This window comes from Gallinula chloropus (assembly GCF_964237585.1).
Source record: "Gallinula chloropus genome assembly, chromosome: 2".
NCBI lineage: Eukaryota > Metazoa > Chordata > Aves > Gruiformes > Rallidae > Gallinula > Gallinula chloropus.
Window position 1 is genome coordinate 44,278,801 of NC_140086.1, and position 21,043 is coordinate 44,299,843.

At 35.9% G+C, this 21,043-nt stretch overlaps 1 protein-coding gene across 1 annotated transcript in view; it reads right to left on the reverse strand.

The window, feature by feature from the left end:
- Window positions 1-21,043, reverse strand: part of SNTG1 (syntrophin gamma 1) — a gene marked incomplete at both ends in the record, with an annotated part of 157,243 nt that overhangs the window by 64,714 nt on the left and 71,486 nt on the right. The window contains one exon of the mRNA XM_084260606.1: window positions 8,446-8,484. Within this exon, the coding sequence (XP_084116732.1) occupies window positions 8,446-8,484 (39 nt within the window). The remainder of the gene's footprint in view (window positions 1-8,445; window positions 8,485-21,043) is intronic.

A 21,043-nucleotide genomic window follows, 5' to 3' on the forward strand; every position in this document is an offset into this window, starting at 1 on the left:
AATCCGAGATGACATAAATATGCAACTCCCTGCAAAAAACTGTCTTTTAAACTTCAGGTATCCCTTTTACTGTCCTATTTATGTAACATATCCCATTTCTTGGGTAAGTGGCAAAATGTCAAATCCAAACGTGTTTAAAGACTTAAAGTAGGATTTATGTCATACACCAGAAATATGGTCTGATTTGGAAGAACCCTGGATGCATACAGGCTTATTGGAAAATGTTAAGATCATATTGTTGCAAAAAAGTAGCGGCTAAAGGTAAAGCCCTTACTACAGTGACAGTGACCCAGCGATTATACCACTTGCAAAGTCAGTGTCAAAGCTGTCTCTTTCATCTTCTAACCTAACCATCAAGCTACAAGTTGAAGTATACAGCTCCTGTTGAAGCTATGGCACTACGCAGAAATACATGCAAGACCCGTGGGATCAGAAAGTCTGTTTTCACACCTGAGAGGAGTGTAAAGCAAGGTAAAAGATATGGTAAGATCACCTTAATCTGGAAAACACTGGCTCAAGACGTCTAGTCACCGATTAAATACTTGCAAGGCATGACTGTCATATAAAATAAGCATAAACATATTCTTTTGTAAGGTGTATGTATTTATCTATTTATATAATTTATTTAGAGCAAGAACTCCATGAATTTCTTAGAGTCTTTGTGGAAGCATTCAGGGCTCTGAACTTAACATGAATGAAGCTTTGACTCAGACCACTAAGCCTCTGAGAGAAAAGGGTTATCAGATTGATCCCTGTGAGCTGCTCAAGGTGAAGCTACATGAAGTTACATGGGTAACAGCTAGGAACCACATCATTTTAGACTCCTAAGTCCTCACTGTAATCTACCCTTGAAACAGAACTCTAATACATACATTATCTAGTAACTGTTTTTCTAGAACCAAAAAATATTTATCTGTTTATAAACTTAGGATTCCACTTAACATCTAGTTATGGGACATGTCTGTTTCTTTCCCTTGGTTTTAAATGTCTACAACAGAGGAAGGTGTTTAGACTCCCCTCATTCATCTGACCTATTTAAGCCTTCAGCAGAGAATAGCGTACATTCATCCCTATATTGACTTAAATCTGAACACAGATCTAAGACAGATATGGTCACTAAATTTGGTCAGGCAAAACTTACCCTTACTGATAGCAATTTTCAGGAAGTGACACTAATATTGCAGAGAAAATATTAGCTAATACTTGTTATACTAATGAGTATAAGGGAAAAAAGACAAATGAGAAAACTATGTAAATGAGGATGAAATATATACTTGAGGCAAAATTCAATTTGCTGGACATGCAGAAATGATTTGATACACAGCTTGAAACTTATAGTTTGAGATTTAAATAAGAACTTGATCTAATCACTCTTTTCTATCATCTAAATTTCCAGCAGGTGTTCAAATTACTTCCATCCCCTTGTGAGCTATAGGGTATGCAGCCCTAGGATATAAGCATTGCTATCTAATAACTGCAACAAGTGACTCACAACAAGAATGTTATCTAGCTCATCAGGTAATCCACCATCTTCTGGAAGCAGTCTGACCTTCCTCTCTAAAGTCAACATGGTTTCCACTGCCTAAAATCTCTAACTATACTGTGTATTACCTTTCTAAAACTTTTTTTTTTATGTCCTGAAGTTCAAAAGCTACTCTGGAGTACAATATAAAGGGAAGAAAAATCGTTTACTGGCCATAGGAAGCATAGCTTTTATAACAGACATCACCTCAGAAGCATCTAAAACAATTAGAGAAACTACTCAGTGAAAAGTATTTCATGTAAACCAAATAAACAGATATAGATATTCCTTTTACTTTGCAGAAAACTCAATAAAGTATTAATAAACATAAGCCTTTCAAGGGTTTATGTTATGGAGCAATAAGCCATGCTGAGTGCCATAGATGCCTGACAATACAATGCAGGGAATTAGCACAGCATAATTTACACCCTATTGTGCACTTCTGCTTAATTTAACAGCAAGAACTTAGCTCCCCCTGTGTGTTTCTATAAACATTTAACAATAGAAGCTTCATTCTAGAGATTTTCCTTCAAAATAAACTTGATCAAATCCTCCCTGTGACAACAGATGGTGATAGAGCAGATGTATCATAGGACTTGAAAGTTCAATAACTGTCAGTCAAGAGCTGCAGAATGGCTACTCTGAGGAACTATGGTAATGACATATTGAAAACTAATTTAGCAGTCATGCAAAATCAAGGAGAAAAAATTATAATAATTAAAAAAGAAAACAAAATACATCTACAGAGAGGGAACAAAAACACTATCCTAAATGTACCTCTAGAATAATGACTTTAGTTATTTTTAGGACACGTCACCTTTCAGTAGAACACTCTATTTAATCATTCCACTTTAAAAATACTTATACAATAGCAACGTCACCTTGAAGGTTATTATTCTGCAATTTAAAAAATAAAATAAAATGGCATGTGTTGTGTTTCACACAGATGTTTACCACTAGAACAGATATTGTCCTATCAGTCACCTAAGCAATGCAATTCACCTCTAAGTGTAATAGAGATGCAACACATCTGCAGCAAAGGACACCGGCTTGAGTGACAGGCAAAGCCAGCCACCATGACATTTGGGAACGTTCACCTTTATACAGCATTTATAAGTTGGGTTTTATTAAATAAACTCAGGCAGCTGAGTTTTTGGAAGTGTTTTTAAACAACTTTGTTCTGACTGCAAAACTTTAATCAAGATGAACAGCAGCCTATCAAACCAGAACATGAGGTGATACTACTTGGCTGATATAGCAGTACAGCTTCATGTAGTTTTTATTAAATTATATCAAAAGCAAGAGAAAATGGGCATATCCATATATATTTGTGAACATCAGCAAGAATGTAAATCTGCCTGCAAAACACCGGGATTCATGACAACTGAGTGATGCAGAATCTGATATGCACAACTATACCCATTTCTTGCCGTAGCATGTCATCAGTTTACTGTGCTGTGAGTAGAGTTAAACACAAGTTGTGAAGATGGAAACAATCTCTATCTCATTCTCTTATAATTCTCATTATAAATAAGATCTTAACTTTGAACAGGGCAGCCACCATTTCTTTTCCCATAACTGCACCAAAATTCTAGAGGGAAAGACTATTCTTAAAAATGGAAATTAAAATTATTTAACAGGAATCTGATCTTCTGTACAGACAAGAAAAATCTTTCAAAAATGCTTATTGCTGCATGTGGATATATGAGAAATAGTGTCCAACTTAAAAGATTGTAGTATTCTCCCCCATTATCCTTTTGTAGTGAATTCAGCCTTGATGAAAGATGAAGTGTTCTAGCCTTTGAATTAATCTCAATCTACTTTGTACCCCTATCTTGTTGAGTAAAGTAAAAGTGCAACCAGAAAGTTATGACTTTCCCAACTGCAATTTGTAAACTCTGTATTTACTTGTACATGTAGGGACAGAAGGAGGTGAACTGAAGGCCAGACTAAGATTTAGATCTAAACCTCGAGTTCCACTCTGTGCCTGCAACAGATGTAACCAATTCACCCTCCTGCCATGGCAATCAGTAAAAGCCAAATCCAAAAAGAAACCCAAACAGCAAATGAGGGCTATAATGTCTAGTAATATATCCAGTAGCTGGAGGCAATACATTTGGTTTCCCACCCTGAGAAGGATCAGATTTTTTAGGAAAGACTATCTAATGCTACTTTCCCTAGAGGCTATCAAGTTGATTTTCAGTACATCTGGAAACTCCCAGTAGCTAATGTAGACTGGGAATTGGAAAGGAATGGGCAGTGCTTGTCCTAAATACACTACCACAGTTCACTGAAGAAAGGAGTATTTTCCTGTCATTTGGAAAGGGTTGGCAAGGAAGTCAATGCCGCCTTTCAGAACTCACCTGCCTAATGATGGCTCTCGCAGGAGCTGACATTTGCTGCAATCAGTGTAACAGCTGAACAGCAGCGACGAGTTCCAAGAAAAGGAAACACGTCTATGTTTCCTCTCACTTCTTGGCTGATCAAATAGAGAAGCCTCTGGCTGAAACCTTGAAGTATTCTATTCTTCATGCCTCTCTGCTATGAAGCCTCTGGAATTATGGAAATTTGGTCTATGAACCAGTATTCTTTCTAGTGCATATTTAAAATATGCATTTTTTTTTCTCAAATACTTGCTGATATTCTCTTGGATGGTACTATATGTAGCCAGTCCATGTACATAGTACCAATATAGAAAACAACCAATTTTTTTTCACTTTTATCACCATTTATCATCATTGCCAGCTCAGAAAGGGGAAGCTTTATTTCCTTCTTTTACTACAATCTTCTTCAACAATATTTTGCCTGTGTGGTCCTCTTCCAGATTTTTTTTCTTATCCAGAAGACAGGAGCACCTCTCCTAGAGGACAGGCTGAAAGAATTGGGCTTGTTCAGCCTGGCAAAGAGAAGGCTCTGAGGAGACATTATTGCAGCCTGCCAGTACCTAAGAGGGGCTGTTTATTAGAGAGCATAGCGATAGGATATGGAATAATTGGTTTAAACTAAAAGAGGGTAGATTTACATTAGATATGAGGAAAAAACTCTATACTGTGAGGGTGGTGAGGTGCTGGCATAATTTGCCCAGAGAAGCTGTGGCTGCTCCCTCCCTGGCAGTGTTCAAGGCCAGGTTGGGTGGAACTTTGAGTGACCTGGTCCGGTGGAGGTTGTCCTTGCCCATGGCAGGGGGTTTGGAGCAAGATGGGCTTTGTGGTCCCTTCTAACCCAAACCATTCTATCATTCCCAGAACTTCTTTTGCTTCATGTTGTCCATACAATTACAATTTTCTTCTCAATATTCATAATCTTTTACATTTTAATTTTCAATAAATGCATCATTTCTTTCTAATAATTTTCCAGACATCCTATTTTCACAGTTACTGCCTTCAAGGAAAGCTGCTACAGTACGTGCAGTCAACAAGTCTTCTCTAATCATCTCTTCTCTTTTGAACTTATTTCTACATTGAGGCATTTGGATAAGACTGTGAGTGTTTAAGTAGTTCATATGCCTATGTAGGTTCGTTTCCTCCTTGTAATGTTCATGGACCTGGATATGCCAATATTTTAATCTTCAAAACAAAATATATTCATTAAGGATTTCTAACTGGATTGGTTCCTTGACTTCAGTTTGCCTCCCCTCTTTAGCAGCTAATGGGAAGAAAAGGAACTGGGGGTGTTAGTGAACATGAGCCAGTAGTGTGCAAGGTGGCCAAGAACATCCTGGCCTGTATCAGGAATAGTGTGATCAGCAGGAGTAGAGAAGTGATTGTTCCATTACACTCAGCTCTGGTGAGGCTGCAGCTTGAGTACTGTGTCCAGTTTTGGGCTCCTCACTACAAGAAGGTCATTGAGGTGCTGGAGCATGTCTAGAGAAAGGCAACAAAGCTGGTGAAGGGTTTGGAGCATAAGTCCTATGAAAAGTGTCTGAGGGAACTGGAACAAAAAAATTCTAAGTGAAAATAACCTTCTATTACCCTGCCAGTGTTCATTAAAAAACCATGGGCATTTGTTAAGTGAAATTAATTGTGTGTGTGTGTGTTTAAGCATAATAGGATGAAGACTGCAACTAAAAGGTAAACTTTAATGTTGCCTCTGTTGATAGAAAATTCTGAGGAAAATTCTGCTTAGATAGACTGAGGTATAAATCTAAAACCTTCACGTGCGTTTTTGATACTAGTAATATCTAAGTGTGAGGAAGATACTAATCCCCATAGTAACTGGATGTTTAGCAAAAAGAATACTTGAGAGAAACAATTAAATATTTTAAATTATTGGTATTTATCAGGAATCTTTTAGATATACACAGAAGAAATGTAAAGTATACTGCAGAAATTCTGTCACCAAGGGACAAATGAAAAGCCACATGATACAAAACTTATCCACCTATACTGACTATAGATAGTACTCTAAAAGATCTTACTTAGTACATACATTTCAGTTTGGAAATGTTTCATTAGAGGTGCTTTGAAACTGTCAGTATTTGTCTTTATATAGAACAAGATGCATTGGGCGTACTGTAAGACATGGGGGCATTTCCACCCTAAACAGGTAACATGCTTGTGGTTCGGATTAATCATTTTAGGCAAAATATATTCTAAGAGAAAAATCTAGAAGTAAGATCCCAATCAGACTAGTTTCAGAATTCAGGTTCACAATGTGCTAACAGAAGTTAAAACTTGTTGTTCAACCTCTTACTCAAAAATGTAATTTATTAAAATAAATTTACAGGTGGACAAAAGCATTCCACATGTTAATTTAATATTCAGATAAATAATGATATACTAATGTAACAGATAAAAAGGCCTGTTCTTTCCCTGCATGTCATGTTATTTGCTGCAGATCACAGGACAAATTAACCTTACATCTGTGTAATCTTTTTTGGATTCTTCTCAGAAATACCTTACTTAAATTTTGTCGGTATCTCCTATCTCCTTCTACAATTAAAAAATGCAACCTTCTTTACATAAGGTAAACCCAAAAGTGACTCTGTTTTTGAAGTTAATGGTCCTTAAAATTTCAAGACATCCACAGATCAATAAACCTCTTTCTTTTCCAGTATTTGATGGGCAGTGAGACCTCAGCAGTCTCACTGCTCATCAAACCAGCCTCTCTTTTCAGTTTGATCTTTTGGCTGACTTTCTTGAAAATGGTCCGTGGTAATTCTTCTGGAATATAGTGATTAATGTTGATGAGAGAAGAATGCATTAATTGCTGGCTGGCCTAACAGATAACATGACTAATACGTCATTCAAGCCAAGAAAGTTATTTTTACTTTCCACTGCAGTTCTACTGAAGAGAAAAATGCCTTACTGAACACACAGACGCCAAGAGTTTCAGAACAGCAGAGACCACTGAATTAATATGATGGGACATTATAAATATTGTAGGGTTTTTTTTGTCTTTTTTTTTTTACAGCAATTAAAGCAAGGAGTTCAGAGTAAATCAGAAGAGTGAAAATAAAGCTAGTTAGTAACTTTTTGTATACTTGGCGTTTTGCCCTTCTTTTGAGATAGGAGCATTTCTTTGCCACTGCCAGCACCTGATGTTATAGAAGCTGCTCTGAAAAAGCCGAAATACAAGTGTTAGCTTTGACTGCTGAGTGTGACAAACCACAACCTTTTTGAGACTTTACAAGGCAAGGGTGAGACTAAAGTATCTAAAAATGTCAGTACTCATAATGCAGACAAAGAATTGAGAATTAAGGGCAAATGTAACTGCTTAGGCTTTATTTATGTTCTATTTATTCTAACTTCAGTTGTTGCTGTTGGTTTTATTATCATTATTAAATACCATTATTATAATTATTAAATAAAAATTATTATGGTTTATGGACCTTCTCAGGAAGATGTTAACAGATCAGTCCTACACGCATTTCATTCCTTCTGCCAGAAAGTAAATTGTTCTTATGATGAATCAGATGTTTCTCTTTCCTCTTAATACAGGTTTCTTAGAAATCCCCATTATGCAATAGTTTTGAAACACAACACATGCATACATAATTGACTAGTGTAATTTACTAGCCACACACTCTGCCTTCCATGAAACGGTCACATTTTAGATTGCTGTGTTGTATCACAGAACAATTAATGGCACTACTGTGGTGTGGGAACAAGCTACGTTCCAAATTATTCTTTGATCACTTTACAACATACTGGGCTTTATGCTGAATATTTTTATTCACGCTCTGCTTACATAGTTTTCTAAAATACATGCTCATCCTTTTGAGGAGGTCTGGCTTATGTACATTTTTGCTATGGTCTCCAGGATTTTCAGCTTCAACTTTGAACTGTCTCTAGGTTTGCTTCTTAAAAAAAAATAAATAAATACATTGGAAAGAACAGACTTCTCAAGACACACAGCTCTATCTCTTACTTTCATAGATCAACCTGATACACAGCTGTAGAGAAGAGCAGCAATTATGCACGAAAGCATTGCTATTCAGGGAATCTACCTTCCTTCTATTAAGACATTTCAGTGCTTTCCAGTAATATGAGACCACCACTGGATGAACTTGGAGACATATGATCCAGTCTGTTCAAATTCTGCTACCAGCCTGCTCCTTAACACTGCGCTAATATTATTTTGTGCCCTCATTTGAATAACAGAATTTGCACATTTCAGAAATTTTAGAACATTGATGGATAATAGTTAATTCTGTAAAGCTTAACAATCCCATTCTCCCCCTTTTACAGTAAAATGGGTAAGATGCAATCTGAAGAAAATTAAACAGGTTAATTTTAAAAGATTAAACATGATCTTACTTGACCAAACACTCTAGTTCCCTTTGACTTTAGGAATAAAATACCTATTTTGATCCAGCAAGGTACTCTAAAGAAAATCTACTGGGAATTCTTAAGCTAGAATAATGCGTGCAATTAAATACAGTTCAAATGAGTTGAAATAACCTCAAATTTTCTTTTTCTTACCTGCTGGTTTACGGGAAAATTCCTGTTGATTTTTTTAATCTGTAAAAATGAATAAAGAAATAGATTAATACTCAGTCACAAGAAGAAAAAAACCCTCAAAATATTGATTTTTAGAGACACTGACACTCTCTTCCAAGGTGTTTTTTGGGTTGGTTTTTTTTTTAATAAAAATTCTGCAGTAAAGGGAGCTTTCTGACACAAAAGCATCCAATAAAAGGAGAATCAAGTATGGAACATATCCATTCCTGCTATCAGTAGAATGAAAATTTTCTTTTTTGTTTTAAGCATAAGCTCTGAAAGTTTTTGAGCAAACCTAATAAATCTATCATGTGCATTCATGACAGATACTTAATGCCCAGAACGTATTTTTTCCTCTCTTAACACTCCACAATTGCTTTTGTAGCTATAGATAAATTAATAAAACATCTTTAAATTCAAGACATTGTCAACTAGGAGTCAACACTATAGCTCTGAAAGCCCTAAGAATCAATTGTATAGCCTAAGGTGTAACATTTACAATGCTTCTACTAAAGGTATGATACCATTTTAGAAGAAATCATCACAACTGCATTTCCTCTACTGATTAGATACGTATCATTTCTAAACAACTATATGCAGAGATGTGAGTAGCACTGCAGACTGTTTGCTGCAGTGGTAACCTCTTTGCATTCTTCATGCAAATACTGAGCAAGCCTGTAGTCTGTCATTGACATCCCATAGTTTTGCTATGAAATGATAATTTTGTCAAGAAGTTGCTCGCCAACAATTTCTGTTGATTTTGAAATGAATCCAGAATCAAAAGTGTCAGAAGAAAATTTGCACTCTCCCCTTCTTTCATGTACATCAGCTTCTACGATTCAGTTTCCACTTTTCTTCAACGTAAGTTAAGGGGAAGCATTAGAGCAGCTAGGTCATTTGGTAGACAAAGTATTACAGTAAAATGAATCCACACTTTATAATATGGAAACTATTTTACATAATTTCATAAAAGATGGATGAAAGACACAGGGCTTTGACAGAAAAACAGAGATTTCAAGATTTCTGGAATTTATTCCTAAATCTGACATTAAATAATCTAGCATGGTACAGCACTGTGTTAGAAGGGGCTATTCAAGTCCCTGTGTATTTCCTTTTAGCTTATGTAAAGATTACAGTCTATACTGTGAAGAAAAAAAAAATCTATGAAAGAACATTGTTAAGAAAAAGAGATTTTAGTATTCTAAACAAAATACTGAAAATATATCTTTATAGGTAATTTACAGTTTCATATTAAATAAGTTGATAGTTTTTCTGTTTAGGACCTATGGTGATATTTCTTGAAATGCATTATTTTTAATTACATTATAGTTTGCAAACTGCATTATAGGTGTTCAGTTCTACCTGAACTAAAAATTCTTAAGTGTGATCATCTTTAGGAACATGCATCATTCACATGCATAAATATTGGATGCTACATAAAAACAAAAACAGTTTTAAAATTAGGAAGCAGAAGTCATTGATATTAAAGATCATGGCACACACTGTCTTGAGAATATGGAAGGAAAAACATCAGCCAACATTTGTTCTTCTCAGCATGTTACAAAATACACTAAATAAAATTTCATCTGCAGATGATCCTGATCCACCAATCCTTAAGAATCAAAATCTAAATGTGAATTTTTCTATAAATGAAAAGAGAAAAAAAATTCTTCTGTTACTTGACAGATTATCTAAATAATAAAATGCTTCATTCAGTCTCTCATGACGTTACTGAACTCCTTGTAACACCAGTGATTATCAAGAAAAATCACAATACAAACTATGTAGCTGATGCAACATTTGTTTTCATCAGAGAACACACGCATATTTCTAAATAAAGCACTCTAGCAGATACTACACTAAAACAGACAGACGTGTTCTCTGAACATTCTTTAGAAAGATGCGTTTATCTGGAACAATAAAAAAATCATGAGTGTCACAAAAGGAGACAAAATAAGAAGCTAGTAAAGAAATTATGCTCTGAAAGCAAAGATACAGGATGCATTATGAAAGCTGAACTGAAGCTAGAAAGAACTACCTGCTTCTACTTCATGTTAAAACATGGTGCTGAAAAATGCTTCATGTTAAAACAGGTGCTGAAGGATGAAATCCTATTCTGGTTCAACTTCCATGAATGCAGATTACAAAAAAAGATCTAAAACGTAACAGTCATAATTCATTTATTAGCTGACTCAAGAAGTTCCAAGGTAGCATCTGGCTGGAAAGACAAAGGGAAATATAATGACAATTTTGTTATTGCTAGACACAGTAATAGATGGATCTTTGTTCTGGTTCGATATTAGCACTGAAAGTTCTTGTGGGTTATCTTAATCCATCTAGAAACTAGAAGTTTTCCTCTGAATCTGATATATAAGGAGAAGAAGAAAGGCCTGAAATATTATTGCAATCTCAATTGAACAGCAGTCCTACAATTCTACGAACTTCCTTTCAAATCCTTTTTCTGACTACCCCTGTATTAGACTGCTGTACAAAGCATATGGAGAGCTTGTATGTTTTGGTGAGCTTCAATACATACAGATCAGGCTACTGCAGTAAGAGAAAACAAAGATTATTCTATAAATACATCATCAACAAAAAGAGGACTAAGGAAAATCTCCATCCTTTATTGGATGCAGGGGGGGAAATAGTGACAAAGGCTGAGGTACTTAATGCCTTCTTCAGCTCAGCCTTTAGCAGTAAGTTGTTGTCAGAGTACCCAGCCACCTGAGCTGGAAGACAGAGATGAGGAGCAGAATGAAGCCCCCATAATCCAAGGAAAAATGGTTAGCAACCTGCTACACAACTTAGACACAGACAGGTCTCTGGGACCAGATGGGATCTACTCAAGGGTACTAGGGGAGATAGTGGAAGTACTCATCAAGACACTTTTCATCCTTCATCAGCAGCATTGGCCCCTCACTACAAGACAGACACTGCAGTGCTGGAGTGTGTTCAGAGAAGGACAATTAAGCTGCGGAAGGGTCCAGAGCACAAGTTTTAAGAGGAGTGGCTGAGAGAACTGAGGTGGTTTAGCTTGGAATAAAGGAGGTTGAAGGAAGACCTTATTGCTCTCTACAACTTCCTGAAAGGAGGTTGTAGCCAGAGGAGTGTTCTTTATTCTCTCAAGTAACAAGAGGAAATGGCCACAAGTTGCGCTAGGGGAGGTTTAGATTGGATAGTAGGAAAAAATTCTTCACCAAAAGGGTTGCCAGTCATTGGAACATGCTGCCCAGTGAAGTGATTGAGTCACCACCCCAGGAGGATTTTAAAGATGCACAGATTTGTCACTTAGGAACATGACTTAGTGGTAGACTTGGAGGTGCTAGGTTAAAGATTAGACTTGATTACCTTAAAGGTCCTTTCCATCCAAGATGATTCTGCGATTCTTTATTTGATACATAATTTTGAAACAACAAAGTATGGCTAGTAATAATCAGGAATGTTTCCTGTCCCCCAAACTAATAAACTGAATATAAATAATTCCTAACAGATATCTTTAACTCATGAATGTAAAGAAAAGATTTTTAAACTGAGAGTTACTATCAGTTTTTGGTAAGAGCAGTATTGAAGAACAAATGGCCATATGAACTATGATTGCAAACCTGCATTCCGCCAAATCTCTTTCACATGCTTTCTTAAAGGATTCAGTGATGCATTGAACACTACCAGCACAGCAGTAACAGATGGATATAACAAAGAAATACCAGATTTGTGCCTATTAAATGAAAGTATAGTGGGAGCCCTAAGGACAAAAGCACAAAAACCTAGTCTTCACATCTGTGCTGTTCCAATCGTAGGGCTGCAATTACTTTTCCTGAAATTAAAAATTAAGAAAAAAAGGTTCACTTAGTAGATGAGTGACTTAATTTAATCTTGTCATATTTAACACCTATTCCTAAATTTGGACATTATCTTAATGATATTGTGCTTCTTTAAAGAAGGTAGTGATGTTACAAACAACACTGTTTCACAACAGAGTGTCTCCATAATTAAAATACCACCAGCAACATGCATATTATTAAAGAGACAACGGTAACAACTGGAAGTCAGTGCCTGAAAAAGCTATTATGGTCCCATCTGAAAGTGAGAAACATATGTCTTCCTAATGAAGATTTACTAGAATGACTGGGAACAATAAGAATTGAAAAATAGGGAGGAAAATACTAAGAAGATATAAGAAGTATTGCTTCAGATAATGACATGCAACTGGATAATTGTGGTTTATATCATATTAGTAGTTGCTCATTACTTCAGTATCAATCACACTAAGAATAAAAAAGCTGCTGTAGGTAATCATCAGTAAAACATCTCTTCACAAAATAGTGACATATATTTCTCTTGTGTTCTTTCATTTGCAATTTAAAACAATTTTACTATCCACCAAAGAAAAACAGTTTGCAATGTAAATCCATCTAAATACTTTGTAGGTATTCAAATACATTTTACTTCTTGTTAAGAAAAAATATCTAGATTCCCGAGTAAAGACGTAGTGTACCTAGCAACTATTAATCCAGTCTTCTTTTGAAGATATCAAGGACTTCCATCTTAAATATAATTATTCCAGATTCTCCCAACTAATCTTTAAATTATGAATTCTAAGTAATTTGTATATAAAATACTTTAAATATGAGCCTTATACATGTTCTATAGCTCAAAATAGCAAATTCTAGAAGCTATGAGATGCCTCCAGAATACATTTTTTATTATTGTTCTCTGAATTCTCAATATTCAAGGAAAGTTGTTTTGAAATTTCATGGTATTTTTCAATAATGCTTTACTTAGCTGTTGCTATATCCTTTCTTTATACAGTAGTGACTAGGACTTATGTTAATAACAAAAGAAATTTTAAACTTAAAAAACTCTTACTATTAAAAGAAAGATACAACAGGGAAAGTAGTTTAATAATTGGAAGATAATGCTTGGCACTAGAAATCTACAATTCATTTCCACAGACTATCACTGACTTGTTGTGGGATCCTAAATTGCCAAACATGCTTGATTTATGACACTTAAGTTTAGCTTGACTAAGTACACAGCAAAATAATATTTAAAGATCAGAACCTGATAGAAGTAGCAGGTTGTAATGACTCGTTTAGTAGAAGACAAAATGCTACTAGATCAAAACACCAACACCCTGTAGCTCCTAGATAATCTTGTTATTTTTGAAAAATGCAGGTAAGGCAGAGAAAACAACTAGATTTTGAAGTAAGAGCACAGTGAAGAAAACTCTAGATAACTCCTTCATAAAATCACAGCAGTAACACACATCCATTTGTACAAAAACCTGCGAGAAATTCTTGAATATATGAACTGTTAACAAGGAAAATAATAGTATTAAACAAGTGTGCTAGATATGATTAAGTAATATAATTGATATAGTCTGAATTTTTCTTGCATGGTATAATTTTTTTCAAAGGTAATGTACATTATATAAAGGTAAACATACTATGCAAGACTGATAGTTAATGCATTACAATATCTGTGTTTGTTATGAAATGTGGATGATGACATACAAGAAAGCATACATATAGAAAAAAACCCAAGGCTGTATGTTTTTGTCATTTGTGAAGCATTTATAATTTTCGTACTTCGCAGTAGCTGATAAAAGTTAAAGACATGAAGAAAATATTAAATTGAAAAATAACTAGGTACTCTACCTAGAGTGCCACCACTCGAGGCTATGGGACTGATACTTAACAAGGATGGGTTTAACTGGGAATAATTATCTAAATTCAATCAATCAGATGGTTATCTAGTTTAGATGGCTGATAAACAGGCCTGCAGTTCTTAGCTCCTCTGTCCACCATTTATTGCTGCAGCAACTCCCTGTTATTCTTCTGTCAGAAACTAGATTACTCAAATTGTTAAAAATTGGCCAATTTGCCAAAGCAATGGAGGAAAAAAGTTTAACAGTAGCCAGAGTCTGTCTTTCCTGGTATTTCTGAATGCAGTTGCAAGCATTGATATGAGTATGTTCACTCTATGATAATACAAAAGAATAGAAACATATGGCTGGAAAGCAACTCGGTAGATCAAAGTTGTCAGCCCAACCCATTTTTATGGCCCTGCCATGATGCCAATGGTATATGAGGCAATCTATTAACTAGTACAACTCTGCTTAGCATTGAAATTTTTCTTTCTATCAGAACAGACTCTTTCTGGCTGCAGTTTAAGCCCATTAGTTCTCACATAATCCATCAGAGAAACAAAGAAGAAACTGCTTGCTCTTTGTGTAGCTTTTTTAAAGCTGAAGCATTATTCTTTTTTTCAAGCTAGCCTATATTTCCTTGCAAGCACATGCTATTGTCAAAGATGGTGAAGCCCTCTTTGGTCACACTGCTGCTGCATATGAGCATTGTAGGACACATTCTGCATGAACAAGAGGATTGACTTGCACATTACAACAGCTCTGACTCCTTCAGCCTTCTTCCAAGAGTCTCATAGTCACTTTTGATCTGATTAGAACCACACTGAAATTGTTCATGCCCACATGAATAAGCAGTCCCAGTTAACTGTTATTTGGGTAGATGGCAACATCCCTCCGATTTAAGCTCCTGGGAGACAGACTGCTTCCTACAACGTTAGGTCCAGTCACAAGACTGAATTTTTCATCACACACAGGAGTGAGTCATTCATGATCAATACATCTCTTCCTCGTGGGAAGGGTGATCACTAATCTCACAGCTTTTTCAGCCTGCCAGGTTTTCATTTTATTTTTTCTCCAGTCTGTCACTGGGATTGAAATGTCAGTTACTCAGGCAGCCTTGCAATACATCACTGCCTGAGAATGATCCATTTCCCTATGAAGATGACCTGTGAGTAGAAACCTCGTTAACCAGGTTTTCCTCATTCACAGTAGATGCTATTGTAGATATTCCTGGCCTGTTGCCAATCATCCTATTCACATCCTCTGATTGAAGATTTCACTCAGTTTGATAGCTTTCTTAGGTAATTTTTCTACCTACTTATGAGAATTCACAAGCAGGTATGCTCCAGTTCAGGCATCCTCCTCATTCCCTTCTTTGGGAAGGGATCTGCAAACTGTAATGCCTACAAACTCAGTTTAAGATTTGGATTGAGAAGTCTATAATTTCGGTTCCAATCTTAAGTCTCTACTTGCACCATTAACAGGTGCTGGAAGAAAAATACTTCTTAACAGAATTTGTATTTTCATAATGAGTTTACTTTGTATATGGTATACTTGAAGCTCATTACTCTCCTAGTTTGCCCTAAAAGTCCTAGTCACAACTTTCGAGTGACTCCTTCACTCTGTCACAAGGCTCCTTGCCTTTTAAGTCCCTCTCTGTCTACCTGGTCTTTTCACTCTGAAACAGAGTGAGAGACAAATTCAAAGACTGCAGCTAATCCTATTTTGTTCCTAGGCTCTCAGTCTATCAGAAGGCTTCGGACCTTGCCCATGAAGGGTTTGCAGTTTGCCAAGGTTTGCAGGACTCCTCACTCGTGTAGAGATAACAACATTTGCAGTTCACGCTCTGGCATTTAGTAAGACAAAGGGGACAGTAAAATGGCAGAAAAAATGGGGAATTTTACACAATTATATATAATACATGAGACAATTAACCCTCTTGACAGAACCTAATGCCCTGTAGAAATGTAGCGAGTGCTTTTTAAGATACATTTAAAATTTATACCATAACATATCAGTCTAAATGAATTCCTGCTGGCAAAGTTCAATAAACTGGCCAGTTGCCAGTGGCATAGACAAACACCTTTACCTTAGGCAATGAAGCTAAGGAGGCTTTCTGTAGTCTTTAGAAGTCTTTTATCTTCCACCAACCCAAGTTTAATTTGAGTGGATTAAAAATAAAATTATAGGAACTCCTTGTCTTTGTAGTATAGTGTCACATTTAACTTTTTCTGTCTAAAAGAATTACACACTTATTCTCTTTGAGCTCTCAGGAAGAACAGCAATATTTATGAGACCATTTGGCTGACAGCACCAGATAACAAATTGCATGTAAACTAAAAAAAAATCAGCTGGTATTACATTACTTAAACAATGTTGTTGACATAATATGAAATAGCTGTTGAGACATCAGGTTCAAAAGATAATGACCTCAGTATTAACACAGTTGCTAAAGTTGATGCTAAAAAAAAAAATCATATGTCACAGATATAAAAACTTTAAGTTTTCAGTACTTGTTTCTGCTGAAGCATCTGTATAAATAATAATTTTAAATTCCACTTGATACACTATGAAATTACTTTGTAGTACTTTTATATTTAAAGGTCACATCCTTGTACTTTGTAAAATACATCTGGTCTCTCCTCATACACAATGGCGATCACTGTGCTCTTCATTCATATTAATCATAGGTTCACTCTAGCACTGTATTCAGTTATACTGAGCTGCTTTTCAGTGAGAAACTCTTTTGCAACCAAGCTGCTGCATTGCCACAAGTAGCTAAGACCAGACTCTCTTTAACCTTCTTTCTCTTAAGATACTGAGCCATTTGTTTGAATACTCTTGAATTTAGTTCCATTCTAAAGAATGCTGTTCCTTTTACTTAACTCCAATTTCAGCCCTTACCTAAGAATTTATTATATAGCACTATGTAAAAGTCCTCATAAATACAGATTTTCTCAAGTATCTTCTGGTATTTCTGAAAAGGAATACTGAAGTACTAAGCAATATGATTATATACAAATGTAAAAGATTGTGTATCTGTGGGACCATGGCTAAAAGGTAGGCCAAGAGGTAGAATATGTCAAAGTACCAAAAAGAATAGAGTATAATTATTTGTAGAAACTGATTAATTTTCAAGCTCAGACTTTTAAGAGGTGTGTTAAATACTGAACTACATTTGAGGACTATTTCAGTTTCAACGTTAAATTGACATAGTAGCAACAGATGGTATATTTTTCTTGCCTTAGATATGATCTTGTAATCCTTAAACAGGAAGAGTTTTGAATAATTAAGAATTAACAGAATTTTCTTCTAGTGAACTACCCATTTCTTGGCATTAAGAGTAACTAAAGCACTGATGATACTCCAAGTAAATTTAAAGACCACTTTCACTTTAATGTCCGTTTCAGACTAGTCTATGAGAAAACTATAAACTTTTATTGAATTTCACTGTTGTACTAGGCTAAACACCATCTTTGAAAAATTTTTTTCAAAAGAGGAAAAAAGGTAAACCAAATTTCAAATCCATTTAAAAATTACATTTTTCTGCATGAGTGAAAGTTATCATATGGGATATAAAGTTCAAGAAACGTTCTTAAGATCTTTCATTGAAAATGCATTTTTATCTATAGATTTCAGAACAGCAACTCAATGTCTAATTGCATTTTAACAGTAAGAGACTAGTCAAAAGTATAGATTTTTGTTGAATCAATAATTCTTATAGTCCAAAGGAAAACATAATGTCCTAAAGTAATAAATGCAAATACCATTTCACTTTTTTAAGATATCAACATGCCTGTCCAAATTTAAATAAAAAAGGGGGAAAAAAATTGAAAAATATCTGAATAAATGAAACAGATTATTTTTTACAATGCCTTCTCTAGTTGATAGTAAAATTCTCGTTATCTTTCCTAAGAAAGGCACTGCATGCATATGCTCAGAAAATTAGTACCGCACTATAGTTTAAAAAAAAAATCAGGAAACACATTATTCACCAAAGGAATAATGAACTATGAAGACAGTGCATGAGTAGAACAACACAAAAGCTGTTATTTACAAGTGAAAAGCATATGTCAAGCTGTAGCAAAACCAGATGACGTGTACTGAGTAAAACTATATGTAGTTACACTATTATATATTGTCACAACGTGGGAATTAACTGCATAAACTTGATATTATTAGCACTTAAAAGCAGTGAATTGTGTGGAGAATTTAGAACTGAACAACACAACTGAGTAACTGAATAATACGTTTATAAAGTATATGGTGCTGTGAGAGCATAAGCTCAAAGGCCTAGAAGAAAAAAACCATGCAAAGATGTATGAAGGGAGCAATTCCTATGTCAAATATTAAGTTACTCTTTCACTATTAGTGCTAACTTTCTTAACAGTAATGAGGTGAGTATTCAAATATACAACACAACTTGCAAAAGATTTAGTTTTGAGCTGATCATGACTGAAAAAATTAGTAAAGAAATAAAGTCAGAGCTATATGAAGTTTTATGTACCCTGAAACCATATTCATTGGGTGTTCTAAGCAAGACAAAATATATTTATTTCTACTTTGCCATTATTTCATCTAGAAAATTTCTGTACTCAGCAAACGCATTTAGATTTAAACCAGAATTTCAATCTTTTGTAGTTTACTAGTAATGTAATTAGGACACAGTTAGAATTATAGAGAAAGTATGTATATCTAAAGCTCTTCTCACTAGTGTACAAGTCTCCCGTATGCTCTTTAACACATGCTGACATTATCATTGTGTCACACTTATAAACAGTGACCATCACCTGTTTACAATTGATCCTTTGAGTAAATTCTAACTCAAAAGAGCATTCAATACTTTGACTATATTGTCATCTACCACTTCTTTTCAATATGTAGTGAACCAATTCTTTTCTTTGCCTCTCTGTTACCAGTGGTGTATGTCAACACTATTTTTTTCATTCTTACTGCTTCCCAGCTGAGGAAACACCATCTAATTCTACCACCTTTCTGGTTTTTCATGGTTATGCAACAATTCCTGAGCCTGCTGTTAGTAACAAATATTACTCTGCTGTCTTTCTTTTGTTTTAGATAACTGAAGAGTCCGTTGTTTAGCCATGTTCCTTACAATGCTTGCTTTTTTTCCCCAGTGGAATACTAGAATATCTATCTTACTGGAAATATAACTATCTATTGATTTTTGATATTTCAATATGCACATATCTAAATACTAAAGAAGATCTTCAGTACTGGTAACACTGTATTGGTAAGCTCCCCTGTACTCTGCAAGAAATACTACTTAAATAACAGTAGTAAAGAGAGCAACAGAGACAAACAATATAAATGACTGCTTAAATGCTGATGATAAACTGATGAAGGGTGGTGCTGTTAAAGATAATCTCATTATGAATATTAACCTTTCCTGTCCTCTAATGCTTAGGAGAAAATACACTAATATACAGAGATGTAAGAATATTTTTTTAGCTGAAATGTTAATGTTTCTGAAGCTAAAGGTTGTTTATCTATTCAAATATAAAACAGAAAACACCCACATGCATCAGAGCTACAGTTCTGATCAGATAAAAACAACGTGGCCAGTGAAGTTACACAGACTAGTAATGGAATCATAGAATGGTCTGGGTTGGAAGGGACCCCAAGGATCATAGAGTTCCAACCCCACTGCCACAGGCAGGGCCACCAACCTCCAGGCCTGGATCTACACAAGGTTGCCCAGGGCCCCAGCCAACCTGGCCTTCAACACCTCCAGGGATGATGGGGCATCCCCCACCTCTCTGGGCAGCCTGTTCCAGCACCTCACCACTCTTTCTGTAAAAAACTTCCTCCTAATACCTAATCTAAACCTTCCCTCCTTTAGCTTTAGTCCATTCCCCCTTGTCCTGCCATTGTCTATCCTTTTAAACAGTTGATTCCCCTCCTGTTTATATGCTTCCTTCAGGTACTGGAAGGCTGCAATGAGGTCCTCCCCCAGCCTTCTCTTCTCTAGGCTGAACAAGCCCAGCTCCCCCAGCCTCTCTTCATAGAGGGAGGCTGCTCCAGCCCTCTAATCATCTTCATGGCCCTCTTCTGAACCCTTTCCAACATTTTCATGTCTTTCTTGTATTGGGGACCCTGTATCTGGACATAGTACTCCAGATGAGGCCTCACAAGGGCAGAGTAGAAAGGCACAATCACCTCTCTGTCCCTGCTAGCCCCCCTTCTTCTGATGGAGCCCAGGATACTTTGCAGTGTTGAATCTCATTAGATTTACCAGGGTTCACCTTTGGAGCCTGTTCACCTTTGGATCCTTTTGGATGGCTTCCTGTCCTTCTATTGCATCAATCACACCACTCAGCTTGGTGTCATCCGCAAACTTGCTGAGGGTGCACTGAATTCCATCATCAATGCAATTGGATAAAGATTTTGAAGAGCACTGGTCCCAAGACAGACCCCTGGGGAACACCGCTTGTTACTGGTCTCCATCTGGACACAGCCGCACTGACCTCCACCCTTTGTCTGTATCCTTTTAACAAGTTCCTTATCCACTGGATGGTCCACATGTCAAATCCACATCTCTCCAATACAGAGATAAGGATGTGGTGGGGGACCATGTCAAAGGCAGTAATGCATCCAGTTGCATTTTTTAATTTTTTAGTTATTGCTCATTACTTGGTCAAGAGGCAAACTGACTTTTAAGTCACCCTTCCATAAAGAATGAACAGTATTATAATTGGGAGCAAGTGGGAAGCATCTGTGAGTCTGTCTTCAAGGTTAAAAAAAAAAAAAAGCATAAAATGAATGAGCTGCGATTTGCTGTGATTTGTTCTATAAATTTACAGAGGTAAGGTGAAGTGGGCTTTGGATTAGCAGACTAAACAGAGGTCAGACAACTATAATTGCTTTATGCTGGGTTTGGCCTGTAACCTATCAGGCTATATAAATTGCAACTTA